General features: G+C 36.9%; 1 protein-coding gene across 7 annotated transcripts in view; it reads right to left on the reverse strand.

The window, feature by feature from the left end:
• F8 (coagulation factor VIII) overlaps positions 1-17,044 on the reverse strand; it is a 148,210-nt gene that overhangs the window by 94,701 nt on the left and 36,465 nt on the right. For all 7 annotated transcript variants that reach the window (XM_075958588.1, XM_075958589.1, XM_075958592.1 and 4 more), the window contains 8 exons: positions 15,356-15,472; positions 13,714-13,935; positions 12,640-12,895; positions 11,872-12,043; positions 10,568-10,661; positions 8,713-8,927; positions 6,541-6,691; positions 766-975 (listed from right to left, as the gene is read on the reverse strand). In XM_075958588.1, coding sequence (XP_075814703.1) covers positions 766-975; positions 6,541-6,691; positions 8,713-8,927; positions 10,568-10,661; positions 11,872-12,043; positions 12,640-12,895; positions 13,714-13,935; positions 15,356-15,472 — 1,437 coding nt within the window. The remainder of the gene's footprint in view (positions 1-765; positions 976-6,540; positions 6,692-8,712; positions 8,928-10,567; positions 10,662-11,871; positions 12,044-12,639; positions 12,896-13,713; positions 13,936-15,355; positions 15,473-17,044) is intronic.

Below are 17,044 nucleotides of genomic sequence, written 5' to 3' on the forward strand. Positions count from 1 at the left end.
GCTCCCAAGGCCCAAATGAGGAACTGAAGGAGGGAGAACATGAGCAAGGAAGTCAGGACTGCGAGGGGTGCACCCACCCACTGAGACGGTGCGGCTGATCTAATGGGAGCTCACCAAGGCCAGGTCGACTGGAACTGAAAAAGCATAGGATCAAACCAGACTCTCTGAACGTGGTGGGCAATGAGTTCTGACTGAGAAGCCAAGGACAATGGCACTGTGTTTTGATCCTACTGCGTGTACTGGCTTTGTGGGAATCTAGTCTGTTTGGATCCTCACCTTCCTAGACCTGGATGGAGGGGGGAGGACCTTGGACTGCCCACAGGGCAGGAAACCCTGACTGCTCTTTGGACTGGAGAGGGAGGGGGAGGGGAGGGGGGAGGGAAAACGGAGGTGGGGAGAAGGCAGAAATTTTTAATAATAAAAAACGAATATCCTTAATAAATATTTTTTAAAAATAAATGAAACATACATTTGAAAGTATTATACATAAGGATTATATACAAAGGTACAATTGGCAAAATTATTTATAAACATACTAGTAAAATGTAGAAGAAATATTTATGTTCATGATGTATTTATATCTTTATTATTTATATCTCAACCAAATTCTACGCTCTTTGTTCCTCATTAAAATACTTTCCTATTACAAAAGCCACATATCAAATTCACTTGAAATATTTACTGTCTGTCCAAATACAAGGTACCAGGCAAACAAACAATGAAACACTCACAGTGGTTACTGAAATGATAATATAAATAGCTGACCTGGGTTTTCCATCGACATAAAGACAGTTTCTCCTGAGAATGGGAACAGGGTAAGTGTATCTTCATAGACCGTTTTGTGTTTGAAGGTATATCCAGAGAAGAAGATAGATAAGAAGTCTGTCTGTGCTCCAACACTGAGAATGTACCAATAGGCCACCTCATGCAGACAAACATTCAACTGCAAGCTACCAAAAACATAGCCATTGATGCCTACAAAAGCAATGTACAACAAGGGATTCAGTTGTATCATGAATTTATTATTTTGGATTATGATTGTTAGGATACAATTAGAAAATTATCATATATTATGCTCATCAGCTTACCACAGAGAACAGTTATAAATCAGGTAGACTATTAATATTTAATCACCCAACTCCAATCCTAAAGTAAGGAGACATTTAAAGAGAGATTTGGATATACACTTTGGGAAGTTTGATGAGGGACAAGGTATTTGTAAAATCTCGAAGCATTTTTCCTACAAATTAATAGTTGCAATGGAAAAAAGAGTAACTTACATAGATAAACCCAAAACAAATGATCAGTGTTAGCATTGTATTATGCTTCAGATCCAAAGAAACAAAAGACTAAATACTTGTTCTAAATTTCTGTACCACATGGAGAAAATGCAGTGGCAGACGCAACTAGAATATAGACACCACTATATATTGTATCACTGTGAAGTGTTCAGAATTTCATGATATTGCTTATCTAAGACAACACACATCTTTATCCAAATGAAATACATGATGAGTTATTAAAAGCAATTGGGCATGATGTCTCTAACCTATTCTCAAGTGGAAAATAATTACTATGAGTAAAGAGCCAACTCTAGAGAATTGTTCTCAGACCTCCACAAATGTACTGTGCAATCATACCAGCACACATTCATTCTCCCTGTCTCTATTCTTTCTCTCTTTCTTTTCTCTCATACACACATACACACAAAAGAAAATTTAAATGTATCACTTTTAAAGATTTTTATTTTTCAGTATGTTTGTGTGGGGTGTGTGTATGTGCAGTGTGTACATGAGTGCAGCTGCCTGAAGAGGATGTCAGATACCCTGGAGCTAGAATTACAGGCAGTTGTGAGCTGCCCAAATGGGATGCTGGAACTAAACTCTCAGGTTCTCTGAAAGCAGAACATCAACTTAACTGCTGAGCAATTGTTCTTGCTAGCTTTAATTGTCAATCTGACAAAGTCTGTGGTCATCCAAGAAGAGAATCCTCAACTGAGGAATTGCCTGAATCAGGTTGGTTTACTAGCATGATGGCTATTCTTGGTTGTCAACTTGATTACACTAAAACCCAAGTGGCTGAGTTCACCTGTGAAAACATTTTCTTAAATTATTTGAACTCGGAAGACCCACTTTTAGGTCAGATCTTCTGAGATGGGAAGATAAACCTTTAATCTGTAGCTTTTGAAATGTGAAGATTTACCTTTAATCTGGGTCACACCTTCTGCTGTCAGCCTATATAAAGGAAATGGAAAAAGGAAGCCTTCTTTCTTTGCCTCTCTGGCAAGTCAATTTCTTCACTGCTATTAGAGCCTGCCTTTTTGGGATTCTGATGTATACTGAAGGCTGTAGTGGCATTTCAATCATCTTTTAATAAATAAAGCTTGCCTGAAGATCAGAGAGTAAAATAGCCCCACTGATCAGCCTTACAGAGCAGGCAGTGGTAACACACCTTTAATCCCAGTAGCCACACTACTTGCCATAGAAACTGGGCAGTACGTGTTTTAATCCCAGTTGTGTATGCCTTTAATCACATAACTAGAGAGGATTATAAACTGGGAGAGAAAGCTCTCAGTCTCAATCTCATTCTGAGATTATTGGAAGAAGGATTGCCATTTCAGAGTGAAGTTGAGGTAAGAGCCAGTGGCTGGCTGCTTTGCTTTTTGGATCTTTAGGTTGAACCCCAATAACAGTCTCTGAGTTTTTATTAATCCTGCTATAAAAGATAAGATGAGACTTCTAACCTTATGGACTGAACATCTACCAGATTCTTTGAACTTCCCTTGATAGACAGTCATTTTTGGACTAGCTGGACCACAGCCTGTAAGCCATTCTAATAAATCCCCTTTCTATTTATAGGTTCACTCAATAAATTCTGTTCTCTTAGAGAACCCTGGCTAATATGGTGGATACATCTGGGAGGAATTGTTTTGATTATTAATTTATGTAGGACAGTCATTCCACTGTAGACAGTGTGATTCCTCAAGCAGGCCATCATAGGAGATATAAAAAGCTAGCTATGTATGAGTCAGAGAGGGAGTCAGTAACCAATGTTCCTCTATTGTAGTGGCACTCTATTTGTATTTTAATAAATAAAGCTTGCCTGAAGATCAGAGAGTAAAAGAGCCACACTGATCAGCCTTACAGAGCAGGCAGTGGTGATATACACCTTTAATCCCAGTAGACACACTAGTTTGCCATAGAAACTAGGCGGTGCATGCCTTTAATCCCATTAATCACACCTTTAATCACAGCCCTAGAGAGGATTATAAAATGAGCGGAGACAGTTCTGTCTCATTCTGAGCTTCCTGGAGGCAGGATCATCATTTCAGACTGAGTCAAAGTAAGAGCCAGTATCTGGCTGTTTTGCTTTTCAAATCTTCAGGTTGAACCCCAATTTCTCTCCCTGAGTTTTTAATCATGCTTCACTCCATGATTTCGGTCTCCAGGTTCCTGCCTTTACTTCCATCAGTGGTGGACTATGGTCTGGAAGTGTAAGCCAAATAAACCCTTTCCTCTCCAAATTTCTTTTGGTCAGATTGTTTTATCATAGACACAATATAAAACTAGAATATCCATCTTTCCATCTCCCTTAAATGCATTATTAATGTAAGCAAATATATCAAATTAAATATAGAGTTTAGAAACTGACATAAATATAAGTAGAAATTAAATACATATTAGAAGGGCAGTATCTCAGAAAATAAGTAAAATAATGAGCTAGTTGGTAAATGATTATGAAAAATACAACTGTCCGTTGCATTTTATTGTTTTCTTAGTGTAATACAAACTAGATATCTATGATTTTATTTTTCTATCCATTGCTTCTCCATTTCCTATTACAGCTTGTTTCAAACACTAGGGTAAGAAGTACCTGTCTGGGCAGTGAAAGTATATTATTTTAATATAGACAATGTTTAAAGCAAGAGAGAGATGGCTTCACAGAATCTAAAAAAAATGAAATTTGGAGAAATATTTGGAAAAATACATTTCACATCACTAGCAAAAGTAGCTTTCACATGGATTAATAAAGGTCCTTGTGAACTATGTACAACTGGTGGTGGGGGAATGTTACTACTACATTAGCCTGCTGAAGATGTCATAACAATATACAGAGTAGGAGTCTGAAATCACACAGTTATATTTCTTCACAGCTCCCAAGGATATATATATTCTATAAGTTCTGCTACTCCAGAGAACTCTGACTAATACACCTGTTTCACTTTTTTAAGATTCTAAGTAACAATCTCTCTCTTACTTTAAATATTGTCTCTATTAAAATAATATGCTTTCACTATCCAGACATGTGCTTACCCTAGTATTTGAAATAAGCTATAGTAGGAAATGGAGAAGTGATGGATAGAAATATAAAATCATATATACCTAGTTTATACTACATTAAGGAAACAATAAAATGCAATATTCTGTCAGGTGGGGAAAATCAACAACAAAATCATGACCACCTTAGAGTGAAGAGGAAGAAAAAATATGTGTTGAGTTAAATATTATGAATCAGATTCTTTACAAAACAACCCATGTCTTTGAGTACATGAAAAAATATAAATGCAATTGAAGGGATTATAAACACCAAAAGTTTTAGAAGAAGGGAGAATAAAGTACTATGGCTTGGGAATATAATAGGCAACTATTACCAGAAATTAAAATTAAATATGAGGCTTAGGTTGACTTGAAGCTGAGGACCAATACTATGAGCTAAGGGGCATAGAATTCTGATAGAAGGCACATCCCGGAAGGTGAGTATAACTTACAACATACCTTTTCAAGGTTCTGTTCTTAGGCAGCTTTTCCATGATTTGGCTAGGTATTTTAGTTATATTATATGAAATAGACAGGGTGATATATGCTTATTCCATCCAAGTGAGGATCAGGATTTCAAAAACATATATTTAAATTTTTAATATATGAGGTAGTCTTCAAAAGAATAATTAGTGTTTTCTACTAGTAATATATGACAGTCCCCTTTTACCCATACCCACTAGCAATAATGGTCTCCTAGTTTTGCAGTTTGATAGGCATGTCATGTTATCTCTCTTACTGATAGAATCCTTTCCTAGTAGTACAGTAAGATTAAACTTTTACTATGTTTTGGCTCCTCAGATCTGTGTTTATATATAAACAATACATATAAATAATTTATATACTGAATTGTGTTCCCCAAATTTTCTTGTTGATGCTTGAAACTACAATACTTCCAAATGTGGCTGTTTTTGGAAATGGATCTTTAAGGAGAAAATTAGTTAAAATAAGGTTATTAGTGTAGATCCTAAATTCCTTTTTTTAAATTTTATTTTAAGATTTATTTATTTATTTATTTATTATACAGTGTTCTGCCTGTACGTATGCCTGCAGACCAGAAGAGGACACCAAATTTCATTATAGGTGGTTGTGAGCCACCAAATGGTTGCTGGGAATTGAACTCAGAACCTCTAGAAGAGCAGCCAGTGCTCTTAACCTCTGAGCCATCTCTCCAGCCCCAGAACTTAAATTCTTTATAATAGATTATTACAATACAGAAAGACAGGTGCTGTGGGATAATGCTCTTGTACACTCTAAAGATTGTCACTTGTATTGGTTTAAAAAACCGCTGATTGGCCAGGAGCCAGGCAGGATGTATAGGCAGGGCAACCAAACTAGGAGAATTCTGGGAAGAGGAAAGGCAGAAAGGCAGTCACCAGGCAGATGCAGAGCAAGCAAGGTGAGAATGCCTTAGTGAAAAAAGGTACCGAGTCAGGTGGCTGAACATAGACAAGAATTATGGGTTAATTTACATTGCAAGGGCTAGTTAGTAATAAGCCTGAACTAATAGGCCAAACAGTTTATAATTAATATAAGCCTCTATGTGTTTCTTTGGGACTGAATGACTGCAGGACCAAGTGGGACAGAAACTCGGTCTACAGACAGGTACAAAGAAAAGATCATGCAAGAGTACATACAGATCAAGCAAGATCTAAAAGCTAAAGATAGATTAAAGAAGAAACTAAGTCTTCTGACACTTTGATCTTAGACAATGAGGAGATAAATCTAACATTTTAGAAAGGCTACTATGTATGTAGGATATGGTTATATAATAATAAGAAAATAATCTGAAATGAGTTATCTTGGTATGGAATGGTTGGCAAAAAGGAGTATTATAGAAGATAAAATACAAATTAAAAGGACAGGGTAGCCAAATAAACATTGAAAGGAAAAGTCGTTGGTGGATTTTTAAAATATGCATTATATAAGTCACAGTTACATATTTATTTATAGTATATACATAGCACATATTATCTAGACATCAGTTGGGGCCATCTATTTCTCTTTACCAGATGTGCATTAAATAAGATGATTCTTTTTTATTTGTTTGTTTGTTTGAGAAAGGGTTTCTCTATGTAACAGCCCTAGCTGTCCTGGAACTCACTCTGTGGACCAGCCTGGTCGTAGACCAGCCTAGTCTTGAACTCACAGAGATCTGCCTACTGAGTAATGGGATTAAAGGCATGTTCCACCACCACCCAGCTACAAGTGATTCTTTACTCACTGTGCATGATGTTGGAGGTCTGGAACTCAGGGTCCTGGGGCTGTGTATCAGATGCATTGGGGAGGAAGCGTTGCATGTTCTCTGTGAGGTACCAGCTTTGGTTCTCATCAAATAGAGAAAACAGGATAACATTTCTCTTGTCTGACATCATCTGTTAATAACATATATTAAAAGGGAGAAGTAAATGCCACTCATATTGTAGGTAGGAGCTAGCAACCAGGATGGAGGCATATACTAACCCTTTGGTTCAATTCACTTCCTCTGAACAGTCGCTATTATGGCATGTCTTGGAACAGAGATGAGCATTTGAGTGATGAGTATATGTTTTGAACTAATGTAACTTTAAGGCAGGAAGGTAGGTTGATGTAGTAAATTTCATTCTTCCTGGACCCAAGATCATATTACCGATACAGTTTATAGCCTCATTTTTTTCCATGTTTAATGTAGAGAAATATAGATCTTAAAGATAAGTCATTCAAGTCAAATAAAATCAATACAATTTCTAAGTTTCTATTTTATAACTAACTTTACATAAGGCTACCAGCTTATAGTAAACTAAAAATAAATAAAATAAAAAGGAATTTATATATGATAGGATGAACACTGAATAATACTAATACCATAAAGATTTTGTTCTAAAGAACCCAGTATCTTAGAATAGTACTTTGTATAGTAAGCCAAATTCATGAGTTAGTAGCCTGCTAATTGAGTATAAAATTTTATATCTAAACCTCATATGTGTAAATTTCATTTTGTATAACCTATAGTTGAAAAGTCAAAATGCTGAAGAGGAAATTGGAGAATATATATTCCCGTCACCTTCCAAAAGCTGGTAGAAAAAAGTATAATTAGGAAACATTCTCAGGAAAGATATTTGGTCATATCCAAATATTAAGTTCAAAGTCACACTACTCTGAATTTGTATACCATATGTTATACCTGTATTCAAGTCCTTTGATCATTAAACCTATGAATCCCTTCCAATGAGTAGGGATTTGTGCATCCTAAATAGCCTAAATAAGCGCACCGTCAAGCCTCAAAATATAGCAATGAGTTCTTCTGGAGTCAAGAAATTAGATTTTGTAAAAGAACTAAGTTTTTCTTACTTAGACAATTTTCTTTTTTTTTTCAGACAGTGCTTCTCTGTATAACAGTCGTGGCTTCCTGGAACTCACTCTGTAGACCAGGCTGGCCTCAAACTCTCAGAAATCCACCTCCTAAGTGTTGGGTTTAAAGGTGTGTGCCACCACTTCCCAGCTCAGATAATCTTCTAAAGCAGCAGAAATAGTCTAAATCTAACCATAATCAAAATAATTTTATATTTTCCTCAACAAATATTGGCCCATTACTAAATGTCACATAGTGTTGTAGATGCTACATATGCATTGCTTTTGTTTTCTCACAGTTTTTCCTCATGGGAGAAGCTGGCCTAGAACTTCCTATGTATTCCAAGCTGGCCTTAAACTCAAAATTCACCTAACTCAGTCTCCCTGTACTGAGACTGGAGGCATGTATCACCTACAAGGCTAATTTTAAGGTGTTTTTGATTAATTCATAATGGAGATTTCCAGGAAAGAAACATAGGCTGCAGATATAAATTTGTAGGTTGAAAAAATTATATTGTTCTGGAAAGTATTTTAGTTGGTAGATGCATTTCAGTTTGCTTAGCATATGCCAAGTCATAGGTCTGAAATACAGTACTGCATAAACTGGGCATAAACCGACACGTACCTATAAATCCCATTATTCACAATGTATATGTAGGAGGACCAGAAGTCAACGACCATATTCAACTATGTAAGGAGTTTGAGGTCAGCCTGGGACACCTGGAACTCTGTCTCAAATAAAATTAGTCATTTAAATGTAGGTGGCAATTGGACAGGTAAAAATGGGCAAGAACCTTGGAGGAAAGCAAAACCCCAAATTGGGACTGAGTATTATAGAAAGAATCTATGGTCCAGGCTTTTCTGTTTATCCAGAGGCAAGTTTCTTGGAAAACTCAAATTTAATAAAAGCTAAGTAGAACTCAGTTTAATCACTTTTATTGGATTAGATTTTCTACAGGTTATAGAGGTACCTATATTAAAAGAGTATAAGCAATATCTATAAGTCCATAGGCATTTTATTCCACTTTTAGTTTCAAACTTAATACTTGGTAAGGAAAGATCTCACCTGGTTTCCTCTTTGATCTACAGATTCTTTGTAGCAGATGAGAAGAGGGCCAATGAGTCCTGAAGCTAGATCTCTCTCGGGGTTAATGAAACTTGAATAATAGCGGGTCAGGCACCGTGGATCTGATTTAGTTGGTCCGTCTTCTACAGTAACTGTCCATTTATACTTAAATATCTCTCCTGGACGAATTGGAAAATCTTTCACATGCTTTATGCCTACCCACACCCAAAGCAGAGATAGATCAATTGAGTGTAATGAGCTACATATTTAGCAATGTTGTATTAAATTTGGCCTAAATCTGTTTCTATACATGTTTCAACTTTGTATTAAAGGTTCCTATGCATAGAAAAGGCAACCCAACTTGGTATATAAACAATTTTAACCTAACTTGGAAGTATACTCATGAAACACTTAGCTGAGTCTTAGCAAATCATAACAGCTGAACCTCCAGGCCCTTTAAGGCTGAAGCTGTGAAACCATCATATAAGACAACTGCTAGTTACATTTAATCAGGTTATTTTTATGTCATTTTCTGTTCCGTCTGTAAATACAGTCTCTGTGTAAGTGTGGTGAGGTGGAACATTCTAAAACATTTGTAGTCCAAAATTCAAGAATTATTACTTTTCTCAAATAAAGTCTATCAAGTTCAGTGTAACTAATGTTTCCCTTTTAACAATAATCATGTTTTTATTTCAAGGGAACTACTAATCCATAAAACCATTTTATTGGTTCTTTGTGGTTTTTATATCATGCATCTTGATCCCATTCATCTTCCCATCCCTTTGTATCCACCCTCTACCCTTGAAACCTCTCTCTCAAACTAATATAAAGTAAAAGAAAAGAAAAAAGGAAAATCTTGTCATGGAAGCTGTAATGTGACGCATTATACCCTTTAGTCCATACATCTTTGCTTGCAAGTATTCACTGCAATGAGTTATTGGTCTGGTTCAAGATCTCTGGTTTCTACAACACTATCAATACTGGGCCCTCACGGGGACTCCTCTTGGATATCTGGTTGTTGCCCTGTGTCATGGAGATCCTGCATTGGGTCTCCAGAAGATCATAGATGGGGTGGATGTTGGGGTGGGCCAACTCATAGCCCTGGTTTTGGGCCTGGGTGGTTGCAGGGTTGGTCAGCTTGCCAGTTTTCCCCCATTCTCACCACCAGGGGGAGCTCTCCAGCACTGCCCTAGTTAGTTCACCACATGCAACAGTCAGCAAGGGACAGGACAGGTTCTCCAGCTCTGACACCCTCAGCACTGGTTCACCCACACCTATACCACGAGGGCCAGCTCTACTGTGTTGCCCAGTTGAGGTGCAGGGGCCACTCCCAAGTGCTGCGGCTAGTGAGGGGCAGGACTAGATCTCCTGCTCTCATGACCTCTGACCTGCTCTCTCATCAGCCACAGACCTCAAGAGGAAGGTGGGTAGAGTAGGGGTGGGGTTTGGGTGGTTGGGGGGCAGACATCTCTCCCTTGCCTATGTCATGCTTTTTTAACATGTAAATTTGAATAAGTTTACCTCTTACTACAAAAAATAGAAATAATAATATTTGCATATTCTTACATATAGAAGAAGAATCTACTTTATTTTAATAATAAAATGATTAGGGATATGGACAAGAAAATAACCATAGCATATCACTTACTTCTATGGCAAATATATCGATAAAATGACCTTGCATTATTAAAATCATACAAGTACTATTTTTGTATTTATTATCTTTAGAATAATTGTTTATAGAAAACAAAGAAGACTTATGTAAAATTATTGTAAAGATTGTGTGTCAACAGCTGAAGTTGTACCTCAAGTGTATCTACATCAAAAAAGACTTATAAACTGAGATACTACTTACCTCTTGGCAATCTCCTTGAGTGTAGAGGGCTGACATCAGTGATCCCTTGAGGGTAAATGTTATATGGTCTGCTTGCTTGATTCTTAAATATAATCTGAAAGTATAGGTGAGATATGAGATCAAGTCCTAAAATGACTAGGATCAACAGGAAAACTGTGGCCTAGTTCTGGAAAATCAAAAGCTTCTTATATTTACATTACAGAAGTCTGAGCCCTTAATAAAATTCAATATATTCATTCCTTTCATGAAAAAGAAACTTAGTTTTGTCATGACCCTTTTTAATTTCAATGACTTCAGTAATTGAATCTCCCACATGAAGTGAAATTTGGTGTCTTCTAAGGACATTACTTTTCCTCAGACTTTCTGAATTCTTAGCACTTATTTCCTTAACACTGGAGGAGACGGTGGTCCAGGTTATAAGATTTATCACTTAATAAGCAGGTATAACAAGGAGGACAATAAATAGCCTCAAGCAATGGTGGCAGGTGACACTGTATGTATCGGTCTAAATAGTAAGTAGTTAAAAGAAGTTGAGAGTGTGATTGGTCACATTATATTTTATTCCATATACTTACTATATATGAGTATATTTTGTTTGTGCAACATTCATAATTTTTAAAATATTCTGTCTGGGACTGGAAATGGACAAACATGGGACCAATCTAGTCCCTCTGAATGTGGTTGACAGCTGTATGGCTGGGGCAGACTGAGGGGTCACTGGCAGTGGCACTAGGATTTATCCCTACTGCATGTACTGGCTTTTGGGGAACCTTTTCTCTTTGGATGTATACCTTGCTTAGCCTAGATGTAGTAGGGAGGGCCTTGGACCTTCCACAAAGCAAAGTGCCTTATCCTCCCTTAGGATTGGAGGGGAGTGGGATGGGAGGGGGTGTGGAGGAATTGGGAGGAAGGGAGAGTGGAAATTTGGATTGGTATTTTTTAAAATCTAATAAAAATGAAATACATTTATATTAACATGCAAAAAAGAAGATAAGACTGAATTTTGAAGAATCACAGAAACTTAAATCCTCCTAGACTTTTCTTTTTTAAAAAAAAAAGATTTTATTTATGTATATGAGTGTTTTGCCTGTATGTGTGTAGGTGTATGATATTATGCCCAGTACCTATGGAGGTCAGCAGAGAGCTTTGGATTCCCTGTTACAGATTGTTGTGAGTTTCCACATGAGTGCTGAGAGTCCAACCCAGTTCCTCTGCAAGAATAACAAGTGTTCTTAACCACTGAAATTAACACATTGAGACTTCTCTTTTTTTCTGAAGCAATCTCATATTTTCCCTTGACTTACCAACAAAGTGTCTCCAACTTCCCCATAAAGTAAAGGTCCCAAGATTCCTGATTCTTGCTGGATAGTTTCACGAGTCTTAAAGGTTTCATCTGTGTACGCTATAAATCTGACTTTTTTGTATTTCCTACCAATCCGATGAGGACCACTGCTCAGATACTGGCTTTTATAACTTCTGTACAGGAGGCAAAAGGTGAGGGGTAAGGACAAAAAAATATTAGATAGCCAAAAATCCAATTCTCACATGATTTACTCAAAGCAAAGAGCGAGATAATTATAAATAGTCTTAGGCTTACCTATGCTAATACCTAATGTTCTATGAATCTTCACAGAAGGTGCATGTATTAAAGGCTTAGACACCAGGATATGAAGCTAGCGGGAGGTGATAGAACCTTTAGTAGTTGGAGTCTAGTGAGAACTTAGTCATTGGGGGTACGCCCTTGAATGGATGATATTGGAACCTCAGGCCCCCTTTGTTTTTTGACAGCTGTGTATGGAACAGGAAAGGTCCACTGTGCACTTTATTGTTAATTTCTGTGCTGTCACAAGCCCAAAACAAAATTCTATGAGTCAAAACAAACTTTTCCCACTTAAAAGTTGTTAATTTCAGTATTTTGCCACAGTGATGAAATGGTGGTTAGCAAAACATCCTTACCATTTGATCCCATGACATACTAACTCTTAAATATGGCTTAAGGATTCATTGGTTTGAATAAGTAAGAAGAATTTGAGATTAAGGGAGGGTAGTAACAAGAGTCCAAAGGTGCTTACCCATCATCTGAGGTGAGAAGTGAAGGAGCATAGTCCCAGTCTTCCTCCTCAGCAGAAATATAATGTATCCAAGTTTTAGGGTACTTCTTGGCAACCGAGCGAATTTGGATAAAAGGAGAGTTGTCATCATCTAATATGAACATGTCCATTTCTGAATCAAGATCATCATCATAATCTTCAATTTCTTCATTATTTTTCTTTTGCCATTGGGGTTCCTCAGGGCAGCTATCTACTTTGACATAAGCTTCCATGCCATCTGCAGTCAGACAACCCAAACAATTCAGGACATTGCTTCTCTTTTTCCTCCCTATATCTTTTTTTTTCTCTTTTACCCCTCTTCCATATGTATCATTTTCCTGTACTATAACACAGAAAGAAAGCCCCCATTAAATGACAGTATCTTGATATTTGACTTTCTGGCCTCTTGAACTGAGTGAGACAATAACTTTATTACGAATTACTCGATTTCTGATATTCTGTTCTGGCAATATAACAGACTAAGCCTTAAATGGACATAACTAAGAAAGAGTTACTAGGTTGATCCAAGACCAAAAAATAAACAAAGTTAATACACAAGAAGAAAATGGAAGCAAAAGAATTCTATGTGAATCTGAACAACTACCTAAAACATCATATGACCAGGAATTGATACTGTAGGCACATTTGTTCATACAGGATCTTAGTGCCTTTGCAAAACCTCCATCAAACAGTCCTTGAAAACTTCATGTGATACCCCATTTCCCTATATTTCTCATGGAAACATTTCTAAATCTCTTCCCATAGTACTGAATCCTAGTTAATGGGGTCAGGCTGAGAAACCTTCATTTTCCTATCTCATTCATTCCTAAACTATGTCTCTTCCTTCTGTTGCAGATATTTAACTACACAATACTAACAGTAAAGTCCTTATATACTCAAGATAAAAATCTTTACACTAGAAGATTTCAGTTAAAGTCTAACATAATCCTAACTCTATAATGGTATTTCTGCACTGTACACTGCCCAGGAAATTTCATTAAGATTAAAACAGAATATTTTATAATACTTGTTTTTTAAGATCCAAAATAGTAGTACCATGTTTATGGGAAGAGATATGACAAAATAGCAGGAACTCTCCAAGATCTATCAAGAGTGTTTGAGCAGTAAGAAAAGTTATTGGTGATATTTCCAAGGAAGCCTGACGGTGATTCCTCACGAGAAAAGTGTGACCTTCAAGGAATATGGAATGCACTTCAGGGGTGGTGCCCATTCCAATCACGTGCCAGTAGACTGATTTCTTATGGCATCCAATCAGACCTGTAAAATGAAATTAGGCAGCTGTGGCAAAGAAATAGGGAACTTGAAACTGTAAGTACTTGCTAGAATAGGACGGGTAAAATGACCCTACAAATTTTAATGCTACATTAACAAAGTTACCAAGGAAGTTAGTCATGACACTATCAAACAACAGCTTTTGCCAAAGCCATGAGTGACTGTCATACTGCTACGTAACATGAACATGTTTCTTTAATTTACTCTTTAGTTTTGCTGTAGTACATATTCAGTGGTTGCTAAGGCCTACCATGGTTGGATAACATTTTCTTTTTTTTTTTATAATTTGTATGATTTTTTTTATTAAATCTATTTTTTATTGAGAATGAGAAAAAAAAACAAGTTTCCACCTCCTCCCAGCCTCCCATTTCCCTCCCCCTCCTCCCACCCTTCTCCCCTCCTCCCACCCTTCTCCCCCTCCCCCCACTCCTTTCCCCCTCCCTCTCCAGTCCAAAGAGCAGTCAGGGTTCCCTGCCCTGTGGTAAGTCCTAGGTCCTCCCCCCTCCGTCCATATCTAGGAAGGTGAACATCCAAACTGGCTAGGCTCCCACAAAGCCAGCACATTACGTAGGATCAAAACCCCTTGCCATTGTCCTTTGCATCTCATCAGCCCTCATTGTTCGCCATGTTCAGAGAGTCCAGTTTTATCCCATGCTTTTTCAGTCACAGTCCAGCTGGCCTTGGTGAGCTCTGGATAACATTTTCTATTATTTACCAAAGCTGATTCATCATCTTAATTCTAGCTTGAAAATAATCTTTCCCTTAGATCTCTTTTTAAAGATACTGCTCTAATATATTGTCAGTCTAATTCCTCTTCTTTCATATATGAACAATTTCTTCCAGGAAAAGCTTTAAGCATCTATGCACTACGAATTGCCACAATGATCATTTTGTGTGGAGTTTTGTTCATACTAATAGCGATTTTATTTCTGAATACTCATATCTTTTATTTCTTAATATTTCTGTTTTTATTGTGTATTTTAAAGTGTATTTTCAATCTTTTAAACTCTTTTGATTTGACTTTATTGGAGATTTTCCCTATCTACTTGTCGTTATTTGTATTTTGACAATCATATTGCTAATTTTGTGAACATCTATTTGTTCTAATTGGTTTTTTTCTCCTTTGGGATTATTTTTTATTATCTTTAGATATTGTTTTCATATTTCCAGTTCCTCTTAAACGTTTGTTCATTCTGAAAGTCCTCTAAGCAAAAGGAAAGGGCCCTAATTTTGGGGTGACATAAGGAGGAATCAGCTGCTACATTTAAACAAAGAAACAACAAAAAAAGAGTCTAGAATTTAGTGGGTTTTTTACTTGGATGCAAAACTCTCTGAAAGCTGTATAAAAGAGTTATGGTTTTGAATTCTCAAAACCCTGAGGATTGTTGAACAGTCATGTACATACCTGGCAGAGACCTGTTTATATATCCATTGACTGTGTGCATTTTAGGCCAGGCTCCAGTAGATGTGGAATCCATAGGCTGTGTGAAGGAGTCCTTTGTTTCTGAATGCCAGCTCTTTCCTGGTGAGAGGGGGGTGGGAAATAAGGTCAGCTGAACTCTATTTCAAGAATTACAGACCCCCTTACCTTCTTTCTTTTCCCCCTTTGTTACAAAGACAATTCACACTCTGAATTTTTGTCAGCAGAGTACACACAAACTCAGAGTCACTGAGAAGGAAATTACATTTTTTCAAACCAATTACCTTTCCCTATATTTTTTCATTATGATAGTGGGGAGAGTAATGGCAAGTGAGAACTAGGAGAAGGAATAATATTGGTTAGTTTCAACCACAAGAATTTCATTTTGCAAGTTAGATGATAGAATTAAAAGGGTTGTCACTCCTTGCTCTATCATAAATTGCTTCATTCCATTTCGTAGCAAGAAAACCCCAGTAACTTGAAGGCTTCTCAACCTCCTCTCCAAAACTAACAAAAGTTGAAGCACTGAAAATTACTTGGGCTGTTTTATTAAAAATAAAATGTGAAAAACAAAAAAGAGAGACTAGTTAGGATAAAGATGACATGGCCTACAGTGCAAGTGGATAAGAGGGGAGAGGATTATATACCCATTCTGCCACACAGTGTTCTACATTACTTAAGTGAAATCAATTAATTCTTACAACAATTCTATGAAAAATACTATTATTTCAATTTTAGATGTGAGGAAAATAAGGCAGAGAGAGAGGTAAGTAATTTTCCCAATGTTGTGCACTTAGCAATAGATACTTATCAAAAGAAGATAGGGGCTAGCAAGAATTCTCAGTGGATAAAGGTGCCCCGCCTCTAAGCCTGGTGACCTGATGGGAACCCACATGGTAGACTGAGAAAACTGATTTCCACAAGTTATCCTTTGACTTGCATTCAAGCACCACAGCATGGACACCCTCTCTCCAAAGTCATACAAATAAATAATTAAAATGTAACAGAAGATTTTAAATGAAGATTGTAAATGGATATTTTCTGTCCTGAATGCCTGATCCCAAATAACCGATACAGAGTTTGAATATGAACTGTAAATGCTTGGCTGATAGCTCAGGTTTGTTACTAGCTAACTTTTACATTTAAATTAACTCATTTCTATTAATCTATGTATTGCCAACATAGCTTTACCTGGTCTCTATCATGTGTTGCTTGCTGGGCAGCTGGCTAGAATCTCTCCCGACTCTTTTCTCCTTCTCATCATTCTCAGTTTTGCTTTCCTACCTAACTTCCAGCCCAGCTACTGGTCTGTCAGCTTTTTATTAAACATTGAGAGTAATACATATTCATAGTGTAGAAGAAGATTGTACCACAGCATTTCCTCCTTTTTGTCTAATTAAAAAGGGAAGTTTTAACCTTAATATAATAAAACTATATACAACAAAACAGTTATTAAATATGAATTACAGTAACAATACAATGTTGTGTGATGTTTTGATTGTATTCTGACAAATAAAGCTTACTTGTTGTCAGAGAGTGGAGCACGCTACTAACTGACCACAGAGGTTTGGATAACTGTAGATAGAGAGGAGATAGGAAGTAATACTGTGGGCTGAAAGAGGATCTCAGCCCTTTTTTGGATGGAATTACAGAAAAGGTAGGAAGCTGATGTGG

Source organism: Microtus pennsylvanicus, chromosome X, assembly GCF_037038515.1.
Source record: "Microtus pennsylvanicus isolate mMicPen1 chromosome X, mMicPen1.hap1, whole genome shotgun sequence".
Taxonomy (NCBI): Eukaryota; Metazoa; Chordata; class Mammalia; order Rodentia; family Cricetidae; genus Microtus; species Microtus pennsylvanicus.